A 23,756-nucleotide genomic window follows, 5' to 3' on the forward strand; every position below is an offset into this window, starting at 1 on the left:
ATGCGTGTCCAAGGGAGCACGCATGAGCACGCGTGTGCACGGGATGCACGTTTGAGGGACGCGTGTGCAGGGAAGCGCGCACCAGCACGGGCCCCGCGTGCTGCCGGGGGTCCCCATCCTGGGCTCCTGGCTGTGGGGGTCCCTGGGGGTCCCGGGGGTCCCTGGGGGGACTGGTGGGGTCCCTGGGGGTCCCCAGGGGTCTGGTGGGGGTCTCTGGGGGTCCCTGGGGGGACTGGTGGGGTCCCTGGGCATCACAAGGGGTCCCTGGGTGTCCCCAGGGGTTTGCTGGGGGTCCGTGGGGGTCTGGTGGGGTCCCTGGGGGTCACAAGGGGTCCCTGGGGGTCCCCAGGGGTCTGGTGGGGGTTCCCTGGGGGACTGGTGGGGGTCCCTGGGGTTCCCAGTGGTCTGGTGGGGGTCCCTGGGGGTCTCCAGGGGTCTGGTGGGGGTCTCTGGGGGTCCCTGGGGGACTGGTGGGGGTCCCTGGGGGTCCCCAGGGGTTTGGTGGGGGTCCCTGGGGGTCTGGTGGGGTCCCTAGGGGTCATGAGGGGTCCCTGGGGTTCCCAGTGGTCTGGTGGGGGTTCCCTGGGGGACTGGTGGGGTCCCTGGGGGTCTCCAGGGGTCTGGTGGGGGGGTCTGGGGGTCTGGTGGGGGTCTCTGGGGGTTCCTGGGGGTCTGGTTGGGTCCCTGGGGAACTGGTGGGTGTCCCTGGGAGTTCCCAGTGGTCTGCTGGGGGTCCTGGAGGTCCCGGGGGGTCCCTGGGGTGCCCGGGGGTCCCGGGGTGGCGGGGGGCTCACCGAGGAAGGTGCTGGAGATGTACTCGGAGACCTGGTTGCCGGAGCGGCTCATCTCGGAGAGGTGGGTCAGCTCCCGGTTCAGCATCCTCTTGAACTGGGGGGGGCGGGGGGTGAGGGACCGCCCCCCTGGCCCCGGGACCCCCGGCCCCGGGACCCCCCCGGGCCCCCCCATCTCTGGGACCACCCCCCCAGCTCCTGGAGAGGGACAAACACCCCGAGGGGGGACGGGGGGGTCCCAGCCTGGCCAGGCCACCCCCGTCCTGGTGGCTGCAGGGGACAGGGATGGGGACAAGGATGGGACTGGGATGGAATGGGATGGAGATGGGGACAGGGATGGGGACGGGGACAAGGATGGGGACAAAGAAGGGGACAAAGAAGGGGACAAAGAAGGGGACAAGTATGGGAAGGGAATGGGGACAAGGACGGGATGGGACTGGGATGGAATGGGATGGAGATGGGGACAGAGATGGGGACAGGGACAAGGATGGGGACAGGGACAAGGAAGGGGACAAGGAAGGGGACAAGGAAGGGAAGGGGATGGGGACATGGATGGGATGGGGATGGAGATGGGGACAAGGATGGGGACAAGGATGGGGATGGTGACAGGACTGGGATGGGGACAGGGGTGGGGACAAGGATGGGATGGGACTGGGATGGAGATGGGGACAGGGATGGAGATGGGGACAGGGACAAGGATGGCGACAAGGAAGGGGACAAGGGAGGGAAGGGGATGGGGACAGGGATGGGGACAGGGACAAGGATGGCGACAAGGAAGGGGACAAGGGAGGGAAGGGGATGGGGACAGGGACGGGGATGGGGACAGGACGGGGATGGGGACAAGGATGGGATGGGGACGGGGACAGGGTGACAATGGGAAGGGGACAGGGGTGGGGACAGGGACAAGGGCATGGGACAGGGATGGGATGGGGATGGTGAGACTGGACTGGGATGGGGACAGGGATGGGATGGGGACAAAGATGGACAGGAAGGGGGTGAGGAAGGGGACAGGGACAGGGACAAGGACATGGGATGGGGACAGGGATGGGGACAGGGCCAAGGGCATGGGATGGAGATGGGGACAGGACTGGGATGGGGACAGGGGTGGGGACAGGGATGGGATGGGGACAGGGGCAGGGTGACAACGGGAAGGTGACAGGGACGGGGCCAGCACAGCTTTACCCCGGAGGCTCCGCACAGGGCCCCCCGCCACGTCCCCACGGCGCTGGGGGGGGGATACTGGTGGCACTGGGGGGACACTGGGAGTCTCCCCAGCCAGGGGCACCCAAGGGTGTCGTCCCCCCCCCCGGGGAGGTGCTGTGGCAGCGGGGGGGGTGGTGGCCACCCTGTGCCCCCGAGTCCTCGCTGTCCTTGAGCGGGGCCCGGATGCTGCCCCCCCCCGCGGTGACTCATCCCTCGGTGGCGGCTGCAGGGCCGGGGGGGGCGGGGGGCGAGGCCTTCACACCCCCCCCCTGGGCACCCCCGGGCTGAGCGAAGCTGGGGGTCCCCACCCGTGTCCCCACCCCCCCCGGGAACCCAGGCTCCTCCACTCTGAGGACCCCCCCAGCACCCCCAGGTGTCCGCGCTGCCCCCCCCAAAACCCCCAGACCCCATTTCCCCTCCCCCCCCGGGGGGGGTGCTGGCCCCGCCCCCCCCCATCCTGGGGGGGCCCGTTCCGGGGTAAGGGGTGGGGGCTGCTGTCCCCCCCAATTTACCCCAGCCCCCCCCCCCATTGCCCCCCAACACTCGGGGGGGGGCCGTGAAAAGCATCACCCGCATCCCTCCCCCATCAGCCAATCAGGACCCTCCGCCCAATCTCCATGGCAACCGCAGTCTCCGTAGCAACTGCCCCATCCCGGTCCCTGCCCTGGGGGGGGTTTAACCCCTCCTGTGCCACGGGGGGGGGTCCTCTCCAGCCCCCCCCCCCCCAAGGGGACCACCCTCAACTTCTGCCCCGTGTCATGAGTTTGCCGGGTCTCTGCGTGACGGCGCAACCCCCCCCCAAAAGCCACAAATTGGGGGGGGGGCTGCCCCCCCCAAGTGCAGATCCGCCCCCCCGCCACGATGGACCCCCGCGTGCCCAAATAGACCCCCCCAAAGCCCCCCAAGCTGAGGGGGGGGGCACCGTGCAGGGAGGGGGGCACCATGTGGGGGGGGGCACCATGCGGGGAGGGGGCACCATGCGGGGGGGGGGGGGCACCATGCCGGGAGGGGGGGCTACACCCCGAAGGTTGACTCGGGGGGTCCCACCATGACATTGAAGGGGAGGGAAGAAGGTCAAGCGTGGCCCCCCCCACGCGTGGGCCCCCCCACGCGTGCCCCCCCCTTACCTGGTCCCACCAGCCCACCAGCCAGGGCTTGGCGCAGGTCTCGCAGAAAAAATCCACCAAGGGCATTTTTCGGCCGTGGGGGGGGGGAGGTCGGCCGGGGGTGCTGGGCCCCCCCCGCCACCCCCAAGGGAACCGGGGGGGTCCCTGATTACCTGGGGGGGGGGGGTGTCCGCCCCCCCCCCCTTTCCCTGAGCACCCCCCCCTACGCGCAGCCCCTTAAGGCCCGGTGGGGTGCGGGGGGGCCCTTGGCATGGTGGGACCCCGGGGGGGGGGGAGCAGGGCCCCCCCCCTGGGTTGGGAGGGCACCGCCAGCCCCCCCCCCCGGCGCTGCGCCCGCCCGGGGGGGTCCCTCACATCGCCCCCCCCCCTTGCTCCAGAGTTTGAAGCCCCCCTCCCCTCCCCCCCTTGGGGTCCTGCAGTCCCCCCCCCTCCCGGTCGTGGTGGGGGGGGTCAGCGGGAGCCCCCGGAGCCCATCGGGGGGTGGGGGGGGGGCCGGGGAGGGGGGCGCGGGGGTGTGGGGGGGTGAGAGGACGTGGAGGGCTGAAGAGGGCTGCGGGGGCCTGGGGGGGGTCGGGGGGGGGCTGGGGGGATGTGGGGGTGCTGGGGGGGGATGTGGGGGTGCTGGGGGGGTGCTGGGGGGGGAGCAGGGATGCGGGAGGATGCGGGAGGATGCAGAGGACCGCGGGGGGGGGGTGTCCCCGGGGGGGTCTGGGGGGGGGGTCGCTGGCGGGTCCCGGGTGGGCGGCGGGGGGGCCCGTGGGGTCCCGTCGGGGCTGCGGAGGCCGCGGAGCGCCGGGCGGGGGGGGCGGGGGGGGCCGCACGCCTGCGCGGGGCTGCGGGGCCTCGCTCCGCCCCCCGGCCCTGCCCACCGCCCCCCCCCACGGCCACGGCCACGGTCACGCCGCAGCCAGGGGGGCGGGGCAAGGCGGGACCCCGGCGTTCGGGCGGGGGGGACGCAGGGGTCCCCCCCCACTGCGGCTGAGACCCCACACTGGGGTGGGGACCCCCACGAGTGACCCCGCGTGGGGATAAAGACCCCCAGGACTCACCCCCCAACGGGCCAGGGACCCCCCCAGCCCCCCCCATGGGCCAGGGACGCCCCAGCCCCCCCTCCACTTGGGCAGGGACCCCCAGGGGTCACCCCCCACTGGGATGGGGACCCCCAGCCCCCCCCACTGGGGTGGGGACCCCTCCACGGGTGGCCCGGGGGGGGTGACAGGCCCACGGGGACATGGGGACACGCTGGGGGGGGCACGATCTTGCACCCACCCCTGCCACAAGCATGGCCACCGGCCCTGGTGCCACCACCACCGGCACGACCGCTGGCACCGGCACCGCCGGCACTGGCACCACCACCACCACTGGCACAACCGCTGGCACCGGCACCGCCGGCGCTGGCACCACCACCAACACCGGCACAACCGCTGGCACCGGCACCGCCGGCGCTGCCACCACCACCAACCACCGGCACAACCGCTGGCACTGGCACCACCAGTGCTGGCACCACCACCAACACTGGCACAACCGCTGGCACCGGCACCGGCACTGCCGGCGCTGGCACCACCATCACCACTGGCACAACCGCTGGCACTGGCACTGCCGGCGCTGGCACCACCACCAACCACTGGCACAGCCGCTGGCACCGGCACTGCCGGCGCTGGCACCACCACCAACCACTGGCACAGCCGCTGGCACCGGCACCACCAGTGCTGGCACCACCACCAACCACCGGCACAACCGCTGGCACCGGCACTGCCGGCACTGGCACCACCACCAACACCAGCACAACCACTGGCACTGGCACCGCCGGCGCTGCCACCACCATCAACCACCGGCACAACCGCTGGCACCAGTGTTGGTGCCACCACCGGCCCTGACACAGCCGCTGCCACCGGCACCGCCGCCACAACTGCCACCACCGGTGCTGCCACCGCCGGCACCGGCACCACCGCCGGCCCCCGCTGGGCCAGGGACCCCACGCAGCCCCCGGACACTGTCCCCCCCCCCGCTGCCCCCAGCGCCCCTGTCCCTGTCCCCACGGCGGAACCGGGGTCCTGTCCCCAAACCCGTGGCACAGCCGGGGTTCTGTCCCCATCCCTGTCCCCATCCCCACGGCACAGCCGAGGTCCTGTCACCAAATCCATGTCACAGGGGGTCCCATCCCTGTCCCCATGTCATAGCGGGGTCCCGTCCCCGTCCCTGTCCCTGTCCACGTCCCCATGTCACAGGGGGTCCCATCCCTGTCCCCATGTCTCAGCGGGGTCCCGTCCCTGTCCCTGTCCCTGTCCCCATGTCACAGCAGGGTCTGTCCCCGTCCCCATCCCTGTCCACGTCCCCATGTCACAGCAGGGTCCGTCCCTGTCCCTGTCCCTGTCCCTGTCCCTGTCCCTGTTCCTGTGTCACAGGGGGGTCCTGTCCCCATCCCTGTCCCCATCCCTGCGTCACAGGGGGGTCCTGTCCCCATCCCTGTCCCCGTCCCCATGTCACAGCAGGGTCCGTCCCTGTCCCTGTCCCTGTCCCTGTCCCTGTCCCTGTGTCACAGGGGGGTCCTGTCCCCATCCCTGTCCCCATCCCTGCGTCACAGGGGGGTCCTGTCCCCATCCCTGTCCCTGTCCCCATCCCTGTCCCTGTGTCACAGGGGGGTCCTGTCCCCATCCCTGTCCCCATCCCTGTGTCACAGGGGGGTCCTGTCCCCATCCCTGTCCCCGTCCCCATGTCACAGCAGGGTCCGTCCCCATCCCCGTCCCCATCCCCATGCCACAGGGGGTCCGTCCCTGTCCCCATCCCTATGTCACAGGGGGTCCTGTCCCCATCCCCGTCCCCATGTCACAGGGGGTCTGTCCCTGTCCCTGTCCCCGTCCCCGTCCCTGTCCCCGTCCCTGTCCCTGTGTCACAGGGGGTCCTGTCCCTGTCCCCATCCCGTCCCCATGTCACAGGGGGTCTCTCCCTGCCCCTGTCCCTGTCCCTGTCCCTGTCCCCATCCCCGTCCCCGTCCCCGTCCCCATGTCACAGGGGGTCTGTCCCTGTCCCTGTCCCTGTCCCTGTCCCCATCCCCGTCCCCGTCCCCGTCCCCATGTCACAGGGGGTCTCTCCCTGTCCCTGTCCCTGTCCCTGTCCCCATCCCCGTCCCCGTCCCCGTCCCCGTCCCCGTCCCCGTCCCCATGTCACAGGGGGTCTGTCCCTGTCCCTGTCCCTGTCCCTGTCCCCATCCCCGTCCCCGTCCCCGTCCCCATGTCACAGGGGGTCTCTCCCTGTCCCTGTCCCTGTCCCTGTCCCTGTCCCCATCCCCGTCCCCGTCCCCGTCCCCGTCCCCATGTCACAGGGGGTCTGTCCCTGTCCCCATCCCTGTCCCTGTCCCCATCCCCATCTCCCAGCAGGGGCCCGTCCCCGTCCCCGTGTCACAGGGGCTCGTCCCCGTCCCCGTCCCCGTCCCCGTCCCGTCCCCGCGCGGGGGCCCACCTTGTTGGAGGCCATCTCGCTGACGGCGCGGTGGGTCTGGAGGGTCTCCAGCTGGTCCAGGCACCAGTCCAGCTCCTCCAGCGTCTCCCGGGCCAGCTGCTGGGACGTCTCCTCTGCGGGGGGGTCAGCGGCGGCCCCAGGCCCCCCGGGCCAGGGGACGGGGCTGAGGGGACCCCCGGGGCTGGGGGGGTGCAGGGACCCCCCTGGGGCTGGGGGGACCCCTGGGACTGGGGGGCTGTGGGGACCCCCCTGGGGCTGTGGAGACCTCCGGGACTGGGGGGCTGTGGGGACCCCCCTGGGGCTGTGGAGACCTCCGGGACTGGGGGGCTGCGGGGACCCCCCTGGGGTTGTGGAGACCCCCGGGGCTGGGGGGGTGCAGGGACCCTCCTGGGGCTGGGGGGACCCCCGGGACTGGGGGGCTGTGGGGACCTCCCTGGGGCTGTGGAGACCTCCGGGACTGGGGGGCTGCCGGGACCCCCTTGGGGTTGTGGAGACCCCCGGGGCTGGGGGGGTGCAGGGACCACCCTGGGGCTGGGGGGACCCCCGGGACTAGGGGGCTGTGGGGACCCCCCAAGGGATGGGGTTGTGGGCACCCCCGGGGCTGGGGGGGTGCGGGGACCCTCCAAGGGATGGGGCTGTGGGGACCCCTGGGGCTGGGGGGACCCCCAGGGCTGGGGGGTTGCAGGGCCCCCCTGGGGTGGGGGCTGTGGGGACCCCCCTGGGGATGAGGGGGTGCAGGGACCCCCCTTGGGGACTGGGGGGTGTGGGGACGGGGGGGACATGGGGACGTGGCTCAGGGGGGCTGCAGGGACAGGGGGGCAGGGCTGGGGGAGATGGGGGCTGCCAGCCCCGTGCCTCAGTTTCCCCAGTGGGCTGGGGGCACGACCAGTTTTACCACCCCCCCTTCTCCAAAATCCCCTCAAATCCCCCCAAAATCCTCTGAGCTCGGGGGGGCCGACCCCCCCCCTTAACCCCAACCCCCCCCTTACCCGAGAGCGTGGCCTTGCAGAGGGGGGGCTGGGAGCCGATGGGCGACCGCCTGCCGGGGGGGGGGGACAGGAACAGGGAGGGGGGGGAGTCAGGGCTGGCCAGGACCCCCTGCACGGGGTCAGGGGTCAAGGTCAAGGTCAGGGTCAAGGTCAAGGTCACTCACTTGCTGGACGTGGGGGTGGGGACATTTGTCAGGATGGAAAAGTTGCTGCGGACGCTGCGGAGACTCGCCAGCACCTGGGGGGGGGGACGGATGGGGGGGGGTCGGGGACACAAAAGGGGGGGACACCCCCCCCCCAGGGACCCCAAATCTGCTGCTGGCATCACCCACACTCCAAGCGCTGGGGCCAGCCCCCCCCCCGCTCCCCCACAGGCAGGGCTTGGGGGTGGAGGGTCCAATCCTGCACCCCCCCACCCTGGGACCCCCCTGGGGACCCCCCCAGCCCCCCCAGTCCTACCTGGGCGAAGGGGGTGACGATCAGGTCCTCGGCGTGGCTGGAAGAGAAATGGGGGGGTGGGGGGTCAGCGGGAGGGGGGGAGGACACCTGGGTGCCCCCTCCGGCCCCCCCCCCACCCTGGGGGGGGACTTAGTGGGATGGGGGAACCCCAGAGGGGATATTGGGGGGTCCTCGGGGGATGGTGGCGGGGTCCCTGGGGGGGATATTGAGGGTCCCTGGGGGGATATTGGGGGGTCTCCAAGGGGATGGGGGGGGGGCATGCAAGGGAGTATCGGAGGTCCCTGGGGGAATGATGGGGGGTCCCCAGGTGAATATCGGGGGTCCTCAGGGGGATGGTGGGGCGTCCCCAGGAGAATATTGGGGGGTCTCTGAGGGGGATGGCAGGGGGGTCCCCAGTGAATATCGGGGGTTCCCCTGGGGGGACATTGGGGGCTCCCCGGGGGGATATCTGGGGGTCCTTGGGAGGACGGCGGAGGATCCCCAGGGCACCCAGAGCCCGTGGGGTCCATGGAAGGGCCCTGGGGGGGTCCCGGGGTGGGGGTCCCGGGGGGGGTCCCGGGGTGGGGGTCCCGGGGTGGGGGTCCCAGGGGGGGTCCCGGGGGGGGTCCCGGGGGAGTCCCGGGGTGGGGGTCCCGGGGTGGGGGTCCCAGGGGGGGTCCGGGGGGGGGTGCCGGGGGGGTGCCGGGGTGGGGGTGCCGGGGGGGTCCCGGGGGGGGTGCCGGGGGGGGTCCCGGGGTGGGGGTGCCGTGAGGGTCTCGGGGTGGGAGTCCCGGGGGGGTCCCGGGGGGGTGCCGGGGGGGTCCCGGGGTGGGGGTGCCGGGGGGGTCCCGGGGGGGCCGTGCTCACGCCTCGCTGGCGATGGAGGAGTTGCGGGACATGCTCTTGGGGGAGGCGTCGTAGTCGCTGTCGGAGCGGTAGAGGAAGGACTCGCGGCGCTGGCCGGGGGGGCCCCCGGGGAGCAGCACCAGCCCCGGGCTGGCCTGGGGGTCCGGCGGGCTGCGGCCGGGGGAGGGGCCATTCTCCACCTCGAAGCTGAGGGGGGACAGGGGGACATTGGGGACAAGGCGGGGGGGCCAGGCTGGGGACCCCCCAGCCCCCCAGGATCTGGCACGACACCGGGGCACCGGCCCCCCGCAGACGCCAGTGCCGGTGATGAGCCCGGTGGTGACGGTGACATTCCTGGTGGCACCGGTGATGAGCCCGGTGGTGTTGGTGACATTCCTGGTGGCACCGGTGAGGTGCCCGGTGGTGACGGTGACATTCCTGGTGGCACCGGTGAGGTGCCCGGTGGTGACGGTGGCCGTGCCCCGCTGCCTGCCCGCGTGCTGCCGGACTCTCCCATCAGCGGTTGTGCGAGCCGGTGCCGGCGTCACCATGCACACCGGCATCACCGGTGTCACCACACACACTGGTGTCACCATGTGCACCAGTATCACCGTGCACACCAGCATCACCATGTGCACCAGTGTCACCACATGCACCAGTATCACCACGCACACTGGTATCACCACGCACACTGGTGTCACCACACAGACTGGTGTCACCACACAGACTGGTGTCACCATGTGCACCAGTGTCACCATGCCCACCAGTGTCACTACATGCACCAGTGTCACCATCCACACTGGTGTCACCATGTGCACCAGTGTCACCATGCCCACCAGTGTCACTACATGCACCAGTGTCACCATCCACACTGGTGTCACCATGTGCACCAGTGTCACCATGCCCACCAGCATCACCATGTGCACCAGTGCCACCACATGCACCAGTATCACCACACAGACTGGTGTCACCATGTGCACCAGTGTCACCATGCCCATCAGCATCACCATGTGCACCAGTGCCACCACATGCACCAGTGTCACCACACAGACTGGTGTCACCATGTGCACCAGTGTCACCATGCCCACCAGCATCACCATGTGCACCAGTGCCACCACATGCACCAGTGTCACCATCCACACTGGTGTCACCATGTGCACCAGTGTCACCATGCCCACCAGCATCACCATGTGCACCAGTGCCACCACATGCACCAGTATCACCACACAGACTGGTGTCACCACGTGCACCAGTGTCACCACATGCACCAGTGTCACCACACAGACTGGTGTCACCACGTGCACCAGTGTCACCACATGCACCGGCGTCACCGCACCGAGTCACCGTGGCGTCACCGTGCCGGGTGCCGGCGCTTAATTTTAGCCGCTGGCTCGTGTTTCCACCGTGACCTTTTGCCGCGGGGCCGGAGCAGCCGCCCACTGCCTGAAGCCACCACCGGCGTCGCGGGCCCCGTCGCGATATGGGGCCCCGTCGCGATATGGGGCCCCGTCACGACATGAGAACAGCGTTGCCCAGCGCGAGCACCGCGACACTGCCGGGTGCCCCCGTGGGCGCAGCAGCACCCATGGGTGGGGGCAGACCCCCAGGCGCACTATGGGCAGCTGCCTGCGCAGGCAGGGGGACCCCAGATCCGGCAGCTGTGGGGGGGTCCAGATGGGGGGGTCCGGGCTGTGCACCCCCCGGGGTGGGGACCCCCCAGCACCCCTCTGTGCCCCCCTGTCCCCCTCCCCACCTGAGGGACCTGCCGAGCCGGTGGCACCCCACGTCCCCCGCGCTGAAGGGACGGTGCATGGCGGGCAGGGACCAGGCGTCCGAGTGGGGGGGTCCGGGGGGGGCCCCGGGGGAGCGGGGCCCAGGCACCGGGGATGGATCCTGCAGCGGGTGCCAGCACCGGGCACCCACTCCAGGCAGCCGGGACCCCCCCAGCACTGGGACCCCCCAATACCGGGATCCCCAGGGAGCCTTGTGCCCCTGGACCCCCCAAATACTGGGACCCCCCAGTAATGGGACTCCCAGGAGCCTCATGTCCTGGAACCCCCCAGTACCAGGACCCCCCATCACTGGGACCCCCCAATAACAAGACACCGCCAGCACCGGGATCGCCAGGAGCCTCATGTCCCGGGACCCCCCCAATACTGGGACCCCTCAATACCAGGACCCCCAGAACCTCATGTCCTGGGACACCCCAATACCAGGACCCCCAGGAACCTCATGTCCTGGGACCCCCCCAATAGCGAGTCCCCCCCCAATACCAGGACCCCTAGGAGCCTTGTGCCCCAGGACCCCCCAATTACAGGACCCCCCAGTACTGGGACCCCCAGGAACCTTGTGCCCTAGGACCCCCCAATAATGGGACCCCCCCAATACCGAGACCCCCAGGAGCCTCATGTCCTAGGACCCCCCAGTACTGGGACCCCCGGATACCAAGACCCCCAGGAGCCTCGTGTCCTGGGACCCCCCAATACTGGGACCCCCCAGGACCGGGACGCCCCAAGAGCCTTGTGCCCCAGGACCCCCAAACTGGCCCCCCTCCGGGGCTGGGGTCCCCAGGGACCCTGCACCCCTGGACCCCCCCTGGTACCGGCACCCCCCCCCCCACTGCCGGGCACCCCGAGACCCCCAATGTCACGACCAGGACCCCCCGGTTTTTGGGACACCCCCTCCGGTGTGGGGTGAGGACGCGCGGGGGCCCAGGGGGGGCTCCCCATCGTCCCCTCCCCCACTTCCCCCTGGGCTGCGGAAGGAACCCAGGCCTCCCGCCCCCCCCCGCGCCGTTATTGGGGGGTCCCCAGGCAAGCAGGGGGCACCCAAAGGCCGCTGTTTCTTTTGGGGGGGGCTCACAAAGCCCCCCCCCCAAAACCTGGGCATGGGGGACACCACTGTCCCCCAAAACCTTGGGGGGGGTCCTGTCCCACTGCAATGGGGGGCCCCATTTCCCCCTCCTGGGGTTGAGGGGGGGGTCCCTGTCCCCCCCAGCGTGGGCATGGGGGGGGTTGTCCCTGTGTGTGTCCCCCCCAAACTGCGTATGGGGGGGCCCTGTCCCCCTGCCCCGGGCTTGGGGTGCTCCCCCCTGCCCCCCCCTTACCTCGCTGCCAGCCCCCCCCGCTCAGTCCTTGGGGGGGGTCTCCCACCGTTGGCCCTCTGGGTGCCCCCCAGCTCCATGGGTGCCGGGGGGGACACACGGGGGTGCTCCCGCCCTGGCCCCCCCCCTTCCTCTACCAGCTTCCTCTAACGAGCCGCCCTGGGACGGGCAGCCGGGGGGGGGCCCCCACTTCCCCGCCCCGGAGCCCCCCAACACCGTGTCTGTCCTGGGTCCCTCAATCCTGTCCAGGGGTCCCTGAGGCCTGACTGGGGTCCCTGAGCCCCCCCGGGGTCCCTCACCCCCCCACCCCGGGGGTCCCTGAGTCCTGTTCGGGGGTCCCTGATCCCTGTCTCGGGTCCCTGACCCCCCCCGGGGGTCCCTGTGCCCTTTCTGGAGTCCCTGTGACCCATCGGGGGGTCCCTGACCCCCCCCCGGGGGTCCCTGTGCCCTTTCTGGGGGTCCCTGTGACCTGGGGGTGACCCTGGCCCCATGGGGGACCCTATCCTCATGGGGGTCCCCAGCCCTATGGGGGTCCCCGACTTCATGGGGGACCCTGGGTCTTTGGGGGTCCCCAGCCCTGTGGGGTCCCCAGCCTCATGGGGGTCCCCGGCCCTGTGGGGGTCCCTGTCCTCATTGGGGTCCCCAGCCCCATGGGGTCCCCCAGCCCTATAAGGGTCCCTGGCCCTGTGGGGTCCCCCAGCCCTATGGGGGTCCCCGGCCCCATGGGGGTCCCCAGCCCTGTGGGGTCCCCGACCTCATGGGGGTCCCCCAGCCCTATGGGGGTCCCCGGCCCCATGGGGGTCCCCAGCCCTGTGGGGTCCCTGACCTCATGGGGGTCCCCGGCCCATGAGGTCCCCGTGGGGTGCAGCGCCCATCCCCCCCGGGCTGGCAGGGGGCCGCTGCGGGGGGCGGGGGGGAGCCGGGGGGGCTGCGCAGGCAGCTGGGGGGGGGGTGACTCACAGCCGGCAAATTTAGCAACCGGCTCCGGGGAGGGAAAGGGCTTTTTTGGGATTTTATCGGGATTATTTCACGCCTCAGGAGCCGCAGCTGCCGGGCGAGAGACGGGGGGCAGCCGGGCCGGGGATCCTCGGGGACAGGGACCCCCCCGGTGTCCCCGGTGTCCCCAGTGTCCATTTTGGGATGCATTTATCCCGAGTGGATTGGGGACCAGCTCCTTCCCCCCTGGTTTGGGATGATGTGGGGGGGTCCGGTGGGTCCAGCACCCCAGAATTGGGGTCCCCGCTCCCCGGCGGAGCCGGGCGGGATGCGGTGTCCCCCCGGATCATCTCCGGCGATCCCTGGGTGCCCGCTCCTCCGGCCTCATCCCAGAACGGCCAGTTTGTCCCCGTCCCCGAGGGGGTGTGGGGCAGGGAGGGGACCCCAAGGTCCCCCCGCGTGGGATGGGATGGGGATGGGGACAGGGATGGAGATGGGATGGGGACAAGGAAGAGCCGGGGATGGGGAATAAGGATAGGGACAGGGATGGAGAGAGGATGGGGATGGGAATGGGGACAGGGATGGGATGGGATGGGGATGGGATGGGAACGGGGATGGGATTGGGAAGGAGATGGGATGGGGACAGATGGGATGGGGACAAGGATGGGGACTAAGAGAGGGTGGGATGGGGATGGGAAAAGGATGGAGACGGGGATGGGGACAAGGATGAAGATGGGATTGGGAAGGAGATGGAATGGCGGCAGTCGGGATGGGGATGAGGAGGAGATGGGGACAGGGATGGGGACTAAGACAGGATGGGGACTGGGATGGGATGGGATGGGGATGGGATGGGGACCGGGATGGGGACCGGGATGGGGACCGGGATGGGATGGGGATGAGATGGAGATGGAGATGGAGATGGATGGGGATGGGGATGGGGATGGGGATGGGGATGGGGATGGAGATGGGATGGGGATGGGGATGGGGATGGAGATGGGATGGGGATGGGATGGGGATGGAGATGGGATGGAATGGGATGGGACAGGGATAGGGACTAAGACAGGATGGGGACAGGGATGAAGACGGGATGGGGATGGGAAAATGTTGGGGATGAGGATGGAGACGGGATCGGGAAGGAACTGGGATGGGAACAGATGGGATGAGGATGAGGATGGGCACGGAGATGGGACGGAGACGGAGAGGAGGAAGAGCTGGAGACCGGGAAGGAGACAGGGACGGGGCTGGTCACCAGCACCGGGACAGCCCCGCACCCAGGACCACCGCTGGCATCCCCCTGTGCCGAGGGACCCCCAGCCCGGTGCCACCACACCGTGCCGTACCGTGCCGTACCGCACCACACCGTGCCGTACCGCACCACACCGTGCCGTACCGTGCCGTACCGCACCACACCGTGCCGTACCGCACCACACCGTGCCGTACCGTGCCGTACCGCGCCATATCGTACCGTACTGCGTCATACCGTGCCATACCGTGCCGTGCCGTGCCGCATCGGCCGGCGCACCCGGCCGGCCCTGGGGGCGGCAAGAAGGGGCGTCCCTGCTATTCCTGGCAGCTGGCGCACGCGGCTCGCCTGCCGGCGCGGGATTTCCTCCCCGACCGGGATCTGCTCCGGGAGCCGGAGACAAACGTGAATCACTTTTAATGGCCGCAGGTGACTCATCCCCCTCGAAAAAGATTACGGCACATCATAAACGCCGGAGGGGCTGCGATGGGCGGCGCGCGGCACCGCCGCCATCACCGCGACCCGCCGGCGGCGCAAGGTTGGCGTCGGTTTGATTGTTATTATTTTTTTTTGTTTCTGAAAAGGAAAGGAATTAAAGCAGGAGGAATTAATTAGGGCGAGGGCTCCAGTGAACCCGGGAAAAGCCTCCGGGAGCCGGCGGCAGCCGGCCGGATCCTGGCACTGCCGCGGCGAGCCAGGTTCTGGCCATCCGCCTCTGCCCCTGTGAAATCCCAGCTTGGGATTTCACGTTCGTTTTGCTTAATTACACTAATTGCTCCAGGAAGAGAGAAACCCGTAAGCGAGGGTTAAGCCGGTTCTTCCTGGTTGAACCGCGCCGGCGCCGGCAGCGGGATGGGGCTGCCGGGATAAGGCGGGGGGGGGGGGGTGTCACCCATCCGCCAGCTCTCACCGATGGGGGTTTAATGCGATGCCGCAGTGGGGGGGGGGGTCCGGCATCCCAACCCCTGGATTTGGGGGGGGGGCCCCGGCAGCCCCCTTTCACCGGGGAGATGCCAGCCCTGCCCGCGCCCCATTGCCCTCCCCAGCCGCTCGCCGCCCGACAGCTGCCTGGAGGCGGTGGGGGAAACTCTGTCGGGAAGGGAGGAAGAGGAGGAGGAGGAAGGAAATAAAACCCCCGAGTCTCGACCATCTGCTGAGCCTCCTGTGCATAAATTAGCTCCCCTAATGAAGCCGGAGGTGCCGCTGCCCCCTCGGCTTTGCCGGAAGGATGCGGTGCCCGGCACATGCTGCCGTCGCGGCACAACCACCCGTCGGCACATTCCCAAGTTGTTTTCCCCAAAAAACTTCCCGAGCGGGAAGAGGCAGAGCCGGCGTCGGTGCCAGATGGATCTGGCGGGGGGAGCGGTTGAGGTTCCTCCCCCTCCGATTTGGGGGTGCTGCATCCGTCCCCCCACATTGAGCATCTCCCGATCCGGCACATCTCCCAAGTACCGGCGTGGCGGCCGGATCTGGGCAGCCCCCGACCCCGGTGTCGGGATGGGGACCCCCCCACCAGCACCCGAAGGTCCCGCTGGTGGCCGTGCCGTGGCCGGCTCTGCTCCCCCCTTCCAGGAGCGGGTTCACCCCGGCAGAGCCGGCGGCGCAAGGAGGTCACCCCGAAACTGCGGCTGCCGGGATGGGGGTGCCCTCGGTCAGGTCTTGGGGGGGGTCCCTGGACACCCCAAAACCCCACCACCTGTGGGGTGCCCATGGGCAGGGGGAGCCGGAGCCGGGAGCCACGGCTGTGCCGGTGCCAGTGCCCCTGTCACCGTCCCCAGTGCCTGGTGGGGGACCCCGGGAAGGGTCTGGCTGGGGGGGGGTCCCGGGGAACGTGACCCCCCCCGTGTCGCTGCCACCCCCGCTCCCACGGCAGCCCACGGGCCGGATCCATCCCCAGCACCAGCACGGCCCCCGGCTCCCTCCCACCGCCATGGTACTGGGATGAGGATGATGCTGGGGGGGTCCCGCCTCTGCTCCCGGTACTGGGATGATGCTGGGAGGGTCCTGCCACCACCTCCGGTACTGGGATAATGCGGGGGGGTCTATCCCACCGCTGCCGGTACCGGGATGATGCTATGATGCTGGGGGGGGTCTTGCCTCCAGTCCCAGTACTGGGATCATGCTGGTGGGGTCTCACCTCCAGTCCCGGTATCAGGATCTTGCTGGGGGGGTCCCGCCTCCAGTACCAGTACTGGGATGATGCTGGGGGGGCCTTGCTCCTGGTACCGGTACCGGGATGATGCCGGGGGGGGTCCCGCCTCCAGTACCGGGATGATGCCCGGGGGGGGTCCTGCCTCCAGTACCGGGATGATGCCCGGGGGGGGTCCTGCCTCCAGTACCGGGATGATGCCCGGGGGGGTCCCGCTTCCGGTACCGGGATGATGCGGGGGGGTCCCGCCTCTGGTACCGGGATGATGCGGGGGGGTCCCGCCTCCGGTACCGGGATGATGCCGGGGGGGGTCCCGCCTCCGGTACCGGGATGATGCGGGGGGGCCCACCTCTGGTACCGGGATGATGCGGGGGGGTCCCGCCTCCGGTACCGGGATGATGCCGGGGGGGGGTCCCGCCTCCGGTCCTGGTCCCGGGATGACGCTGGGGGGCTCCGGGGGGGGTCCCCGCCGCTGTCACCTACCGCTTGCCGGTGCCGGGGGTCCCGTGGAGGGAGGAGGGCCAGGACATGCGGGATTTCCGCAGCCCGGGCCGGTCCCCGGTGTCGACGGCGTCCGCCCGCTCCATGGGCCGGGGCCGGTGCCGGTCGGTGTCGGAGAAGCCGCGGTGGCGGATGCGGATGGGGGTGCGGGGCTGGCGCCAGAGGTGCTGGGGGGGCTTCAGGGTGCTCGGGCCCTCCCGGGGCACCGGTAACGACAGCGAGAGGCTTTTTCTGGAGCCCGGCACCGGCTCCATCATCCACGGTACCGGGGGGAACCGGGGACTCCGAGATGCTCCCGGTACCGGGAAAGGAGCCGCTCCCGGAGCCGCTCCCGGTGCCGGTCCCGGTCCTGGTCCCGGTGCCGATGCCGGTGCCGGTCCCGGTGCACGACCCGGTCCCGGTGCCGGTCCCGGTGCCGGTCCCAGTGCACGACCCGGTCCTAGTCCCGGTGCCGGTGCCGGTCCCGGTGCACGACCCGTTCCTAGTCCCGGTGCCGGTGCCGGTCCTTAGCGATGCGCGGTGGCGGGAGCGGCGGCGGCTCTTCCCGGCCCCGGGCTCCGCATGGCCCCGTGCAACCGGTTGGGACGACCCCGGGGGAGGCGCCTGCCGCCGCCGCTGCCGCCGCCGCTGCCGGTACCGCTGCCGGTGCTGTCGGTGCTGCCGGTGCCGCCTCTGCGCTCCCGGCTCGGCGCCTCCCCCCGCCCCGGGACCTGCCCCCCCCCCGCCCCCCCCCGGCGGCGGCTCCGCCCCGGGACCCCGTGGACCCCCCACGCAAGTTCAAGGCGGCGCGGACCCCCCCCCCCAAAACGGATACCCCCACGGCGGGGATCCCCCCCTTCCCGAGATCCCCCCCCACGGCGGGGATCGCCCCCCGGGTTTCGCCCGATGGGGGGGACCCCCTACCCCCCCGTACCCCCCCGTACCCCCCTCCCCATGCGGGAATCCCCCAGGGACCCATAAATCCCTCCCCCCGCGGGATTCTCCGACCCCCTCCGAGGATCCCCCCTCCCCCTGGGGACCCCCCCATCCAGACATCCCCCCCCCGCAAGATTCTCCCCCCCCAGCTGAGGGGGGATCCCCCCCCCAGGAGAAACCAGCAGTGCAGAGATCCTGCCCCCCCCCCCCAGCACCCCAGCACCCATGCGGGGAGGGGGGGACAGAGCAGCCACAGCAGGGCCCCCCCCAAGCAGTACCGGGACCCCCCCAGGCCAGGCACGGCACAGACTCCACTGCAGATTTGGGGTCCCTGCAGGGACCCCCCAAGGCTGCAATGGGGGTCCCCCCTTCTGCACGGTGCTTCAGGGACCCCCCCAGCTTCAGTGGGGCTCCCCCCACATTCACAATGCTGCAGAGACCCCCCCAAGGGCTGGGCTGGGGGTCCCCCTCATGCGTGGGGCTGCACAGACCCCCCCAAGGCTGGAATGGGGGTCCCCCCTTGTGCACGGTGCTGCAGGGACCCCCCCAGGGCTGTAAGCGGAGTGTGTCCCCCCCCGATGCTGCACAGACCCCCCAGGGCTGAGCTGGGGGTCCCCCCAAATGCCCAGCGCTGCACAGACCCCCCAGGGCTGAGCTGGGGGTCCCCCCAAATGCCTGGTGCTGCACAGACCCCCCCATGGCTGCAATGGGGGTCCCCCCCGCAGCACTGCACAGACCCCCCAGGGCTGGAATGGGGGTCCCCCCCATCCTGTACGGCACTGCAGAGCCCCCCAAGGGTGAGGGTGGGGGTCCCCAGTGAGCACCCCACCCTACTGAGGGGACACCGGGGGGTGTCTGACGTGACACCCCCCCCCCCAACTTCCAGCTGCCGGCGGCTCCGGTTTTACCGTGGAACCCCTCGGTGTCGGGGGGTGCAGGCAGGCGTGAAGGCAGCTGCCGAGACTGAGCCGATTCCCCCCCCCCCCAAAAAAAAATGTCCCCCATTAATGTCACCCACCCAAGAGAGCAGCCGGGACGCAGGGGACCCCGATATCCCACCCCCACCCCGGGAAAAGCGCCGGCAATTTTGGGGATACGGGCTGGGAAACGGGGAGCCGGGCAGGAACACACCCTGGAAAATTCGGCGGATGATTCATTGCAGCGAGGGGGGGCTGGGGGCACGCCGCAGGCTACCGGCACCGCCGCAGCACCGGGGACGCAGCCGACCCCCCGGCTAGGTCACCGCGCCCCCACCGCATCGCCGTGCCGGGGCCTGGCACCCGCGGTGGGATCCGGCAGGCGTAAGAAAAGGGTGGGTGGAATTAGGGGGGGGGGGGGGGGGGCGCTTTTTGGGGGGCTGCTCCCCCCGCCTATGCCGGAGCCCGCGGTGGGGACGTGGTGGCGGCCAGCGGAGCGGGGACGCAGGATGAGGCCGTGCCGTGTCGGCGAGGGGGCTGGTGTCATGGGTGCGGCGGGGCCAGCGGCGGCGTCACCCACGTGGGCACCGTCCTTGCCCTGGGCACTGTCCCCATCCCTGGCATCGTCCCCAACCCTGGCATTGTCCCCATCCCTGGCATCGTCCCCATCCCAGACACTGTTCCCATCCCAAACTGGCCCCATCCCGGGCAACGTCCCCATCCCAGACCCAGACCCTGTCCCTGTCCCAGTCACTGTGCCCATCCCTGGCATCGTCCCCATCCCAGACCCTGTCCCTGTCCCAGTCACTGTCCCCATCCCTGGCATCGTCCCCATCCTGGGCACTGTCCTGGTCCCAGGGAATGTCCCTTACTCAGACACTGTCCCCATCCCAGAAACTGGCCCTGTCCTGGGCCACGTCCCCATCCCGGACACTGTCCCCATCCCAGGCCATGTCCCCATCCCAGTGTCCCCATCCTGGGCAACGTCCCCATCCCGGACACTGTCCCTGTCCCAGTCACTGTCCCCATCCCAGGCCATGTCCCCATCCCTGGCATTGTCCCCATCCTGGACACTGTCCTGGTCCCAGGGAATGTCCCTTACCCGGACACTGTCCCCATCCCAGGCCATGTCCCCATCCCAGGCCATGTCCCCATCCCGGCCAATGTCCCCATCCTGGGCACTGTTCCCGTCTCAGGCCACATCCCCACCTTGTCCCCACCCTGTCCCCACCCTGGACCCCCTGCCCAGGGACACAGCCCGGCTCTGGCAGGGGGTCCCCGGCATCGCCCCCCAGCCGGGGCCAGCGCATCCCCCCAGATTAGTGCCCGGGGTCCCCGATGCCACCAGGAGCCCCGACGCCACGGTGACGGGCTCAGCCTCGCGCCACGTGTGTGTGCCCCCCCCCCTTCCCTACCTGGGGGGCTCGGGGTGGGTGATGGCGATGCGCGGCGGGATGCGGAGGGGCAGCGTGGTGGGGCGCGGGAGGCCGGCGGGCTCCGGTGAGCGCGGCCGCTCCGGGGGCTTCCAGGGGGGCACCTGGAGGCTGGCGGAGAGGCGGCGGCGCCCGCGGTGCAGGTCGGCACCCAGCATCCCCGGGGAGGGGGGGGAGCGGCTGCAGCACCCGGGGTCCGGCGTCTCCGGCGGGGGCTGCGAGGAAGGGACGGGGGCAGGTCAGACGGGGTGGTGTGGCACGGCACGGCACGGTACGGCACGGTACGGCACAGTGTGGTGAGCGAGCCTCACACCACACGGCATGGCACGGCACAGCATGGCACGGTACGGCATGGCACAGCACCATGTGGCGAGTGAGCCTTACACCACACAGCATGGCACGGCACGGCACAGCATGGCACAGCACGGCACGGCTCGGCACGGCACAGCATGGCACGGCACAGTATGGCACGGCACGGCACGGCACGGCACGGCACAGCACCATGTGGCGAGTGAGCCTTACACCACACAGCATGGCACGGCACGGCACAGCATGGCACAGCACGGCACGGCTCGGCACGGCACAGCATGGCACGGCACAGTATGGCACGGCACAGCATGGCACGGCACAGTATGGCACGGCACGGCACGGCATGGCACAGCACGGCACCACATGGTGTTGCATTGCACGGCCAGCGAGCCTCACACGACATGGCTTGGCACGGCACTGCATGGCATGGCATGGATTGGCACAGCATGGCACGGCACGGCACGGCACAGCACCACACCGTGTGGCACAGCCAGGGAGCCTGATGCCACATGGCACGGCGTGGATTGGAACAGCACGGCACGGCACGGTGTGGCACAGCACGGCGCAGCACGGCACGGCACGGCACAGTATGGCACAGCACGGCGCAGCACGGCACGGCACGGCACCCAAGCAGGAGCCCCTCACCCTCTGCTCTGGGTGCCCAGGGCCAGGAGACCCCCCAGCCCCCCCATATATGCTCCCATGGGGACCCCGTCCCCGCCCCGGTGCCCCCCCAGACCCCTCCGGTGCCCCCGGTGTGCCCCCCGGTGCCGCCTCACCTGCTCCTCGGGCCCGGCCAGGTCGCTCCGGCTCTTCCTCATGTGCCCGCCCGGCGCCGGGGCTCAGGGTGCGGGGGCCATGCGGGGGGCACAGGGGGACCCCGCAACGTCCCGGGGGGCTGCGGCGCCTGCGGGTGAGAGCCGAGGCTGAGGGGGGGCGCAAGGAGACCCCCGGTATCCCCCCCCCACCGGCACCCCCCCGGCAGCCCCGCCCGTGCCGGGACTGGGGGTCCCTGGGGAGCCAGGCTGAGCCCTGACACGCTCATTGCAGCTGCGGCACAACCGGAGCCCCCCCCCCCCAGTTGGCACAGACCCCCCTGTGCTTCCACGCACCGGTGCCGGGGGGGTCCGTGCCGGTGGGTGAGCTGCTCCGTGGCAGCTGCCGGCAGCCCCGGCTCCCACCTCGGGGACCCCCCAGCTCCTTCTGGCAAAGGTTGCCAAGGAAACCCCGGCATCGCGCCCCGCGGCATCACATCCCGCGGCATCGCTGGCCGCGGCATCGTTGGCCATGGCATCGGCATCGCTTCCCCGTGGCATCGGCATCGCTTCCCCTGGCGCCGGTATCACTTCCCTTGGCACCACCGTCCCTTCCCGTGGCACCGGCGTCGCTCCCGGCACCGACATCATTTCCCACGGCACCGGCATCGCTCCCGGCACCGGCATCCCTTCGGCATCGCCTCCCCCAATGCCGGCATCCCTTCCCGTGGCACCGGCATCGCTCCCGGCACCGGCATCGTGCACCGGCATCGCTCCTGGCCGCCCCTGACGTGGGGCCACCCGGTGCCCGCCCCCCCGGCAGTGCCAGGCCTGGGGGGGGTCCCGGCAGTGCCAGGTCACCCAGTGTCCCCCCCCGGCAGTGCTGGGCCACCCGGTGCCCCCGCGGCAGTGCCAGGCCTGGAGGGGTCCAGGCGGTTGATGCAAGGGGGGGGCTGAGCAATGGGGGGGGGGTTGGGGGTCCCTCATTCCCGTGCCACCGGGCGGTGGCATTTGGGTGTCCCTGGGGACGCCAAGCACCCTGCCATGGGATTTTGGGGGACACCCCCTCCCCGTCTCTCCCCCCTCCCCCACGGTGGGTGCTGCCCCCTCTCCCCGCTCGCAGCCTGCGCCAGATTCGGGACTTATTTTATTAATTAATTAATTAGCTGGCGCCGTCAGCGGAGGGGGGGGGGGCTGGGACCCCCTTGAGGGGACACAGCCTCGTGTGTCCCCCACCGGGGACCCCGTCCCCCCGTCCCCCCTGCCAGGACCCCCACCGACACCACAACCCCGGTGACCCTGAACCACCGCCCCAGGAGTCCCCCCAGGGTGGGGGTGAGAAGCGGGGACCCCCCCACCCCACACGTGCACCCCACCACTCACCCAGCTGGCAGAGGGAGCGCCATGGGTGGGGGGGGTGTCACCGGGCCCGGTGACACCGCGTCGTGCCACGCGGCGAGGGCCGTGGGGGGGGAGAAACCGCGGGAAGGGGGGTCCCCCCCAGGGCCTGGGTGTCCCACGGGATTTCGGGGTCGGCCGAGGGCCCCCTCCTCGGGTGGGAAGGGGCTTTTGCAGGGTGCTGGGGGTGCCACCCATGGGTGCTCGCTGCCGGTAAAATCCGGTGGTGGGTCCGGCTTCCCCGGGAGGGGAGACCTCGGCAGCCCCCGGCCTCGTCCCGGGGGGACCCCGTGGCCAAACAGGGTCCCCGGGGGATCAGGGGTGCCGGGGGTGCAGCAGCTCCGGGGGCACCGGGGGGGGTCCAGTGCCGTTACCGGCTGCTGCGGCACCGGCTCCCCAAGTGGCAGAGCCCCCCGTGGTCGGTGCACCCCGACCGGGGGGGGCCTGGCCCCGCAGCCCCCGGTCCTGCACCCCCGGAGCCCCCCAGCCCCGGAGCCGCCAGTCCCGGGGTTCCGCACCCCCCAGCTCCGCAGCCCCCGGTCCCGCATCCCCGGAGCCTCCGGTGCCGCACCCCCCAGCGCTGGACCCCCCCGGTCCTGTGTCTCCGGAGCCCCGGAGCCGCCGGTCCCGCATCCCGGGAGCCTCCGGTCCCGCACCTCCCGGTCCCGCATCCGGAGCCTCCGGTCCTGTATCCCCGCATCCCCACATCCCCCAGTCCCGCAGTCCCGCAGCCCCCCGCACACCGGTCCCGGCCATCGCACGGCGCCGGGGCTCCCCTCGGGGGTACCGGAGGGATGCTCGGGGCCGGGGCAGTCCCGGGAAGGGGCCGCCCCGGTGCCGTTCCCGGTGCTGTTCCCGGTGCCGTTCCCGTACCTGGCCGGCTCCCGGTGCCGCGGCGCTCCCCGGCATCCACCTGCCTTTGTTTACGGCGCTGCGGGGCGGGAGGGGCCCCGGTACCGGCCCCGGTGCCGCCGAGAGCGCCCGGTGACAGCGGCGGCGCCGGCGGAAACGCGGCGGGAGCGGATTCCTCCCCCCCGCACCGGCCCCACGCGTGTCCCCCCCGGCACCGCGGGGGGGGGGGATGTCCCCCCGGCATCCCCCGGCACCGGGGACCCCCTGTACCCCCAGTGACCCCCCCCCGGTACCGGGGACCCCCCGTACCCCCAGTGCCCCCCCCTGGTACCGGGGACCCCCCATACCCCCAGTGTCGCCCCCCCGGTACCGGGCCCCCCCCCAGCGCCGTG

General features: G+C 71.3%; 1 protein-coding gene across 1 annotated transcript in view; it reads right to left on the reverse strand.

Annotated features, from left to right (window-relative positions):
- The window catches only part of PDE4A (phosphodiesterase 4A), a 21,807-nt gene extending 4,765 nt beyond the window's left edge, over window positions 1-17,042 (reverse strand). Inside the window, 7 exon segments of the mRNA XM_075134228.1 lie at window positions 795-888; window positions 6,581-6,693; window positions 7,570-7,619; window positions 7,734-7,807; window positions 8,029-8,065; window positions 8,875-9,060; window positions 16,768-17,042. Of these exon segments, the coding sequence (XP_074990329.1) occupies window positions 795-888; window positions 6,581-6,693; window positions 7,570-7,619; window positions 7,734-7,807; window positions 8,029-8,065; window positions 8,875-9,060; window positions 16,768-17,042 (829 nt within the window).
- Window positions 17,043-23,756: the final 6,714 nt, after the last annotated feature.

This window comes from Calonectris borealis, chromosome 31 (assembly GCF_964195595.1).
Source record: "Calonectris borealis chromosome 31, bCalBor7.hap1.2, whole genome shotgun sequence".
NCBI classification, from domain to species: Eukaryota; Metazoa; Chordata; class Aves; order Procellariiformes; family Procellariidae; genus Calonectris; species Calonectris borealis.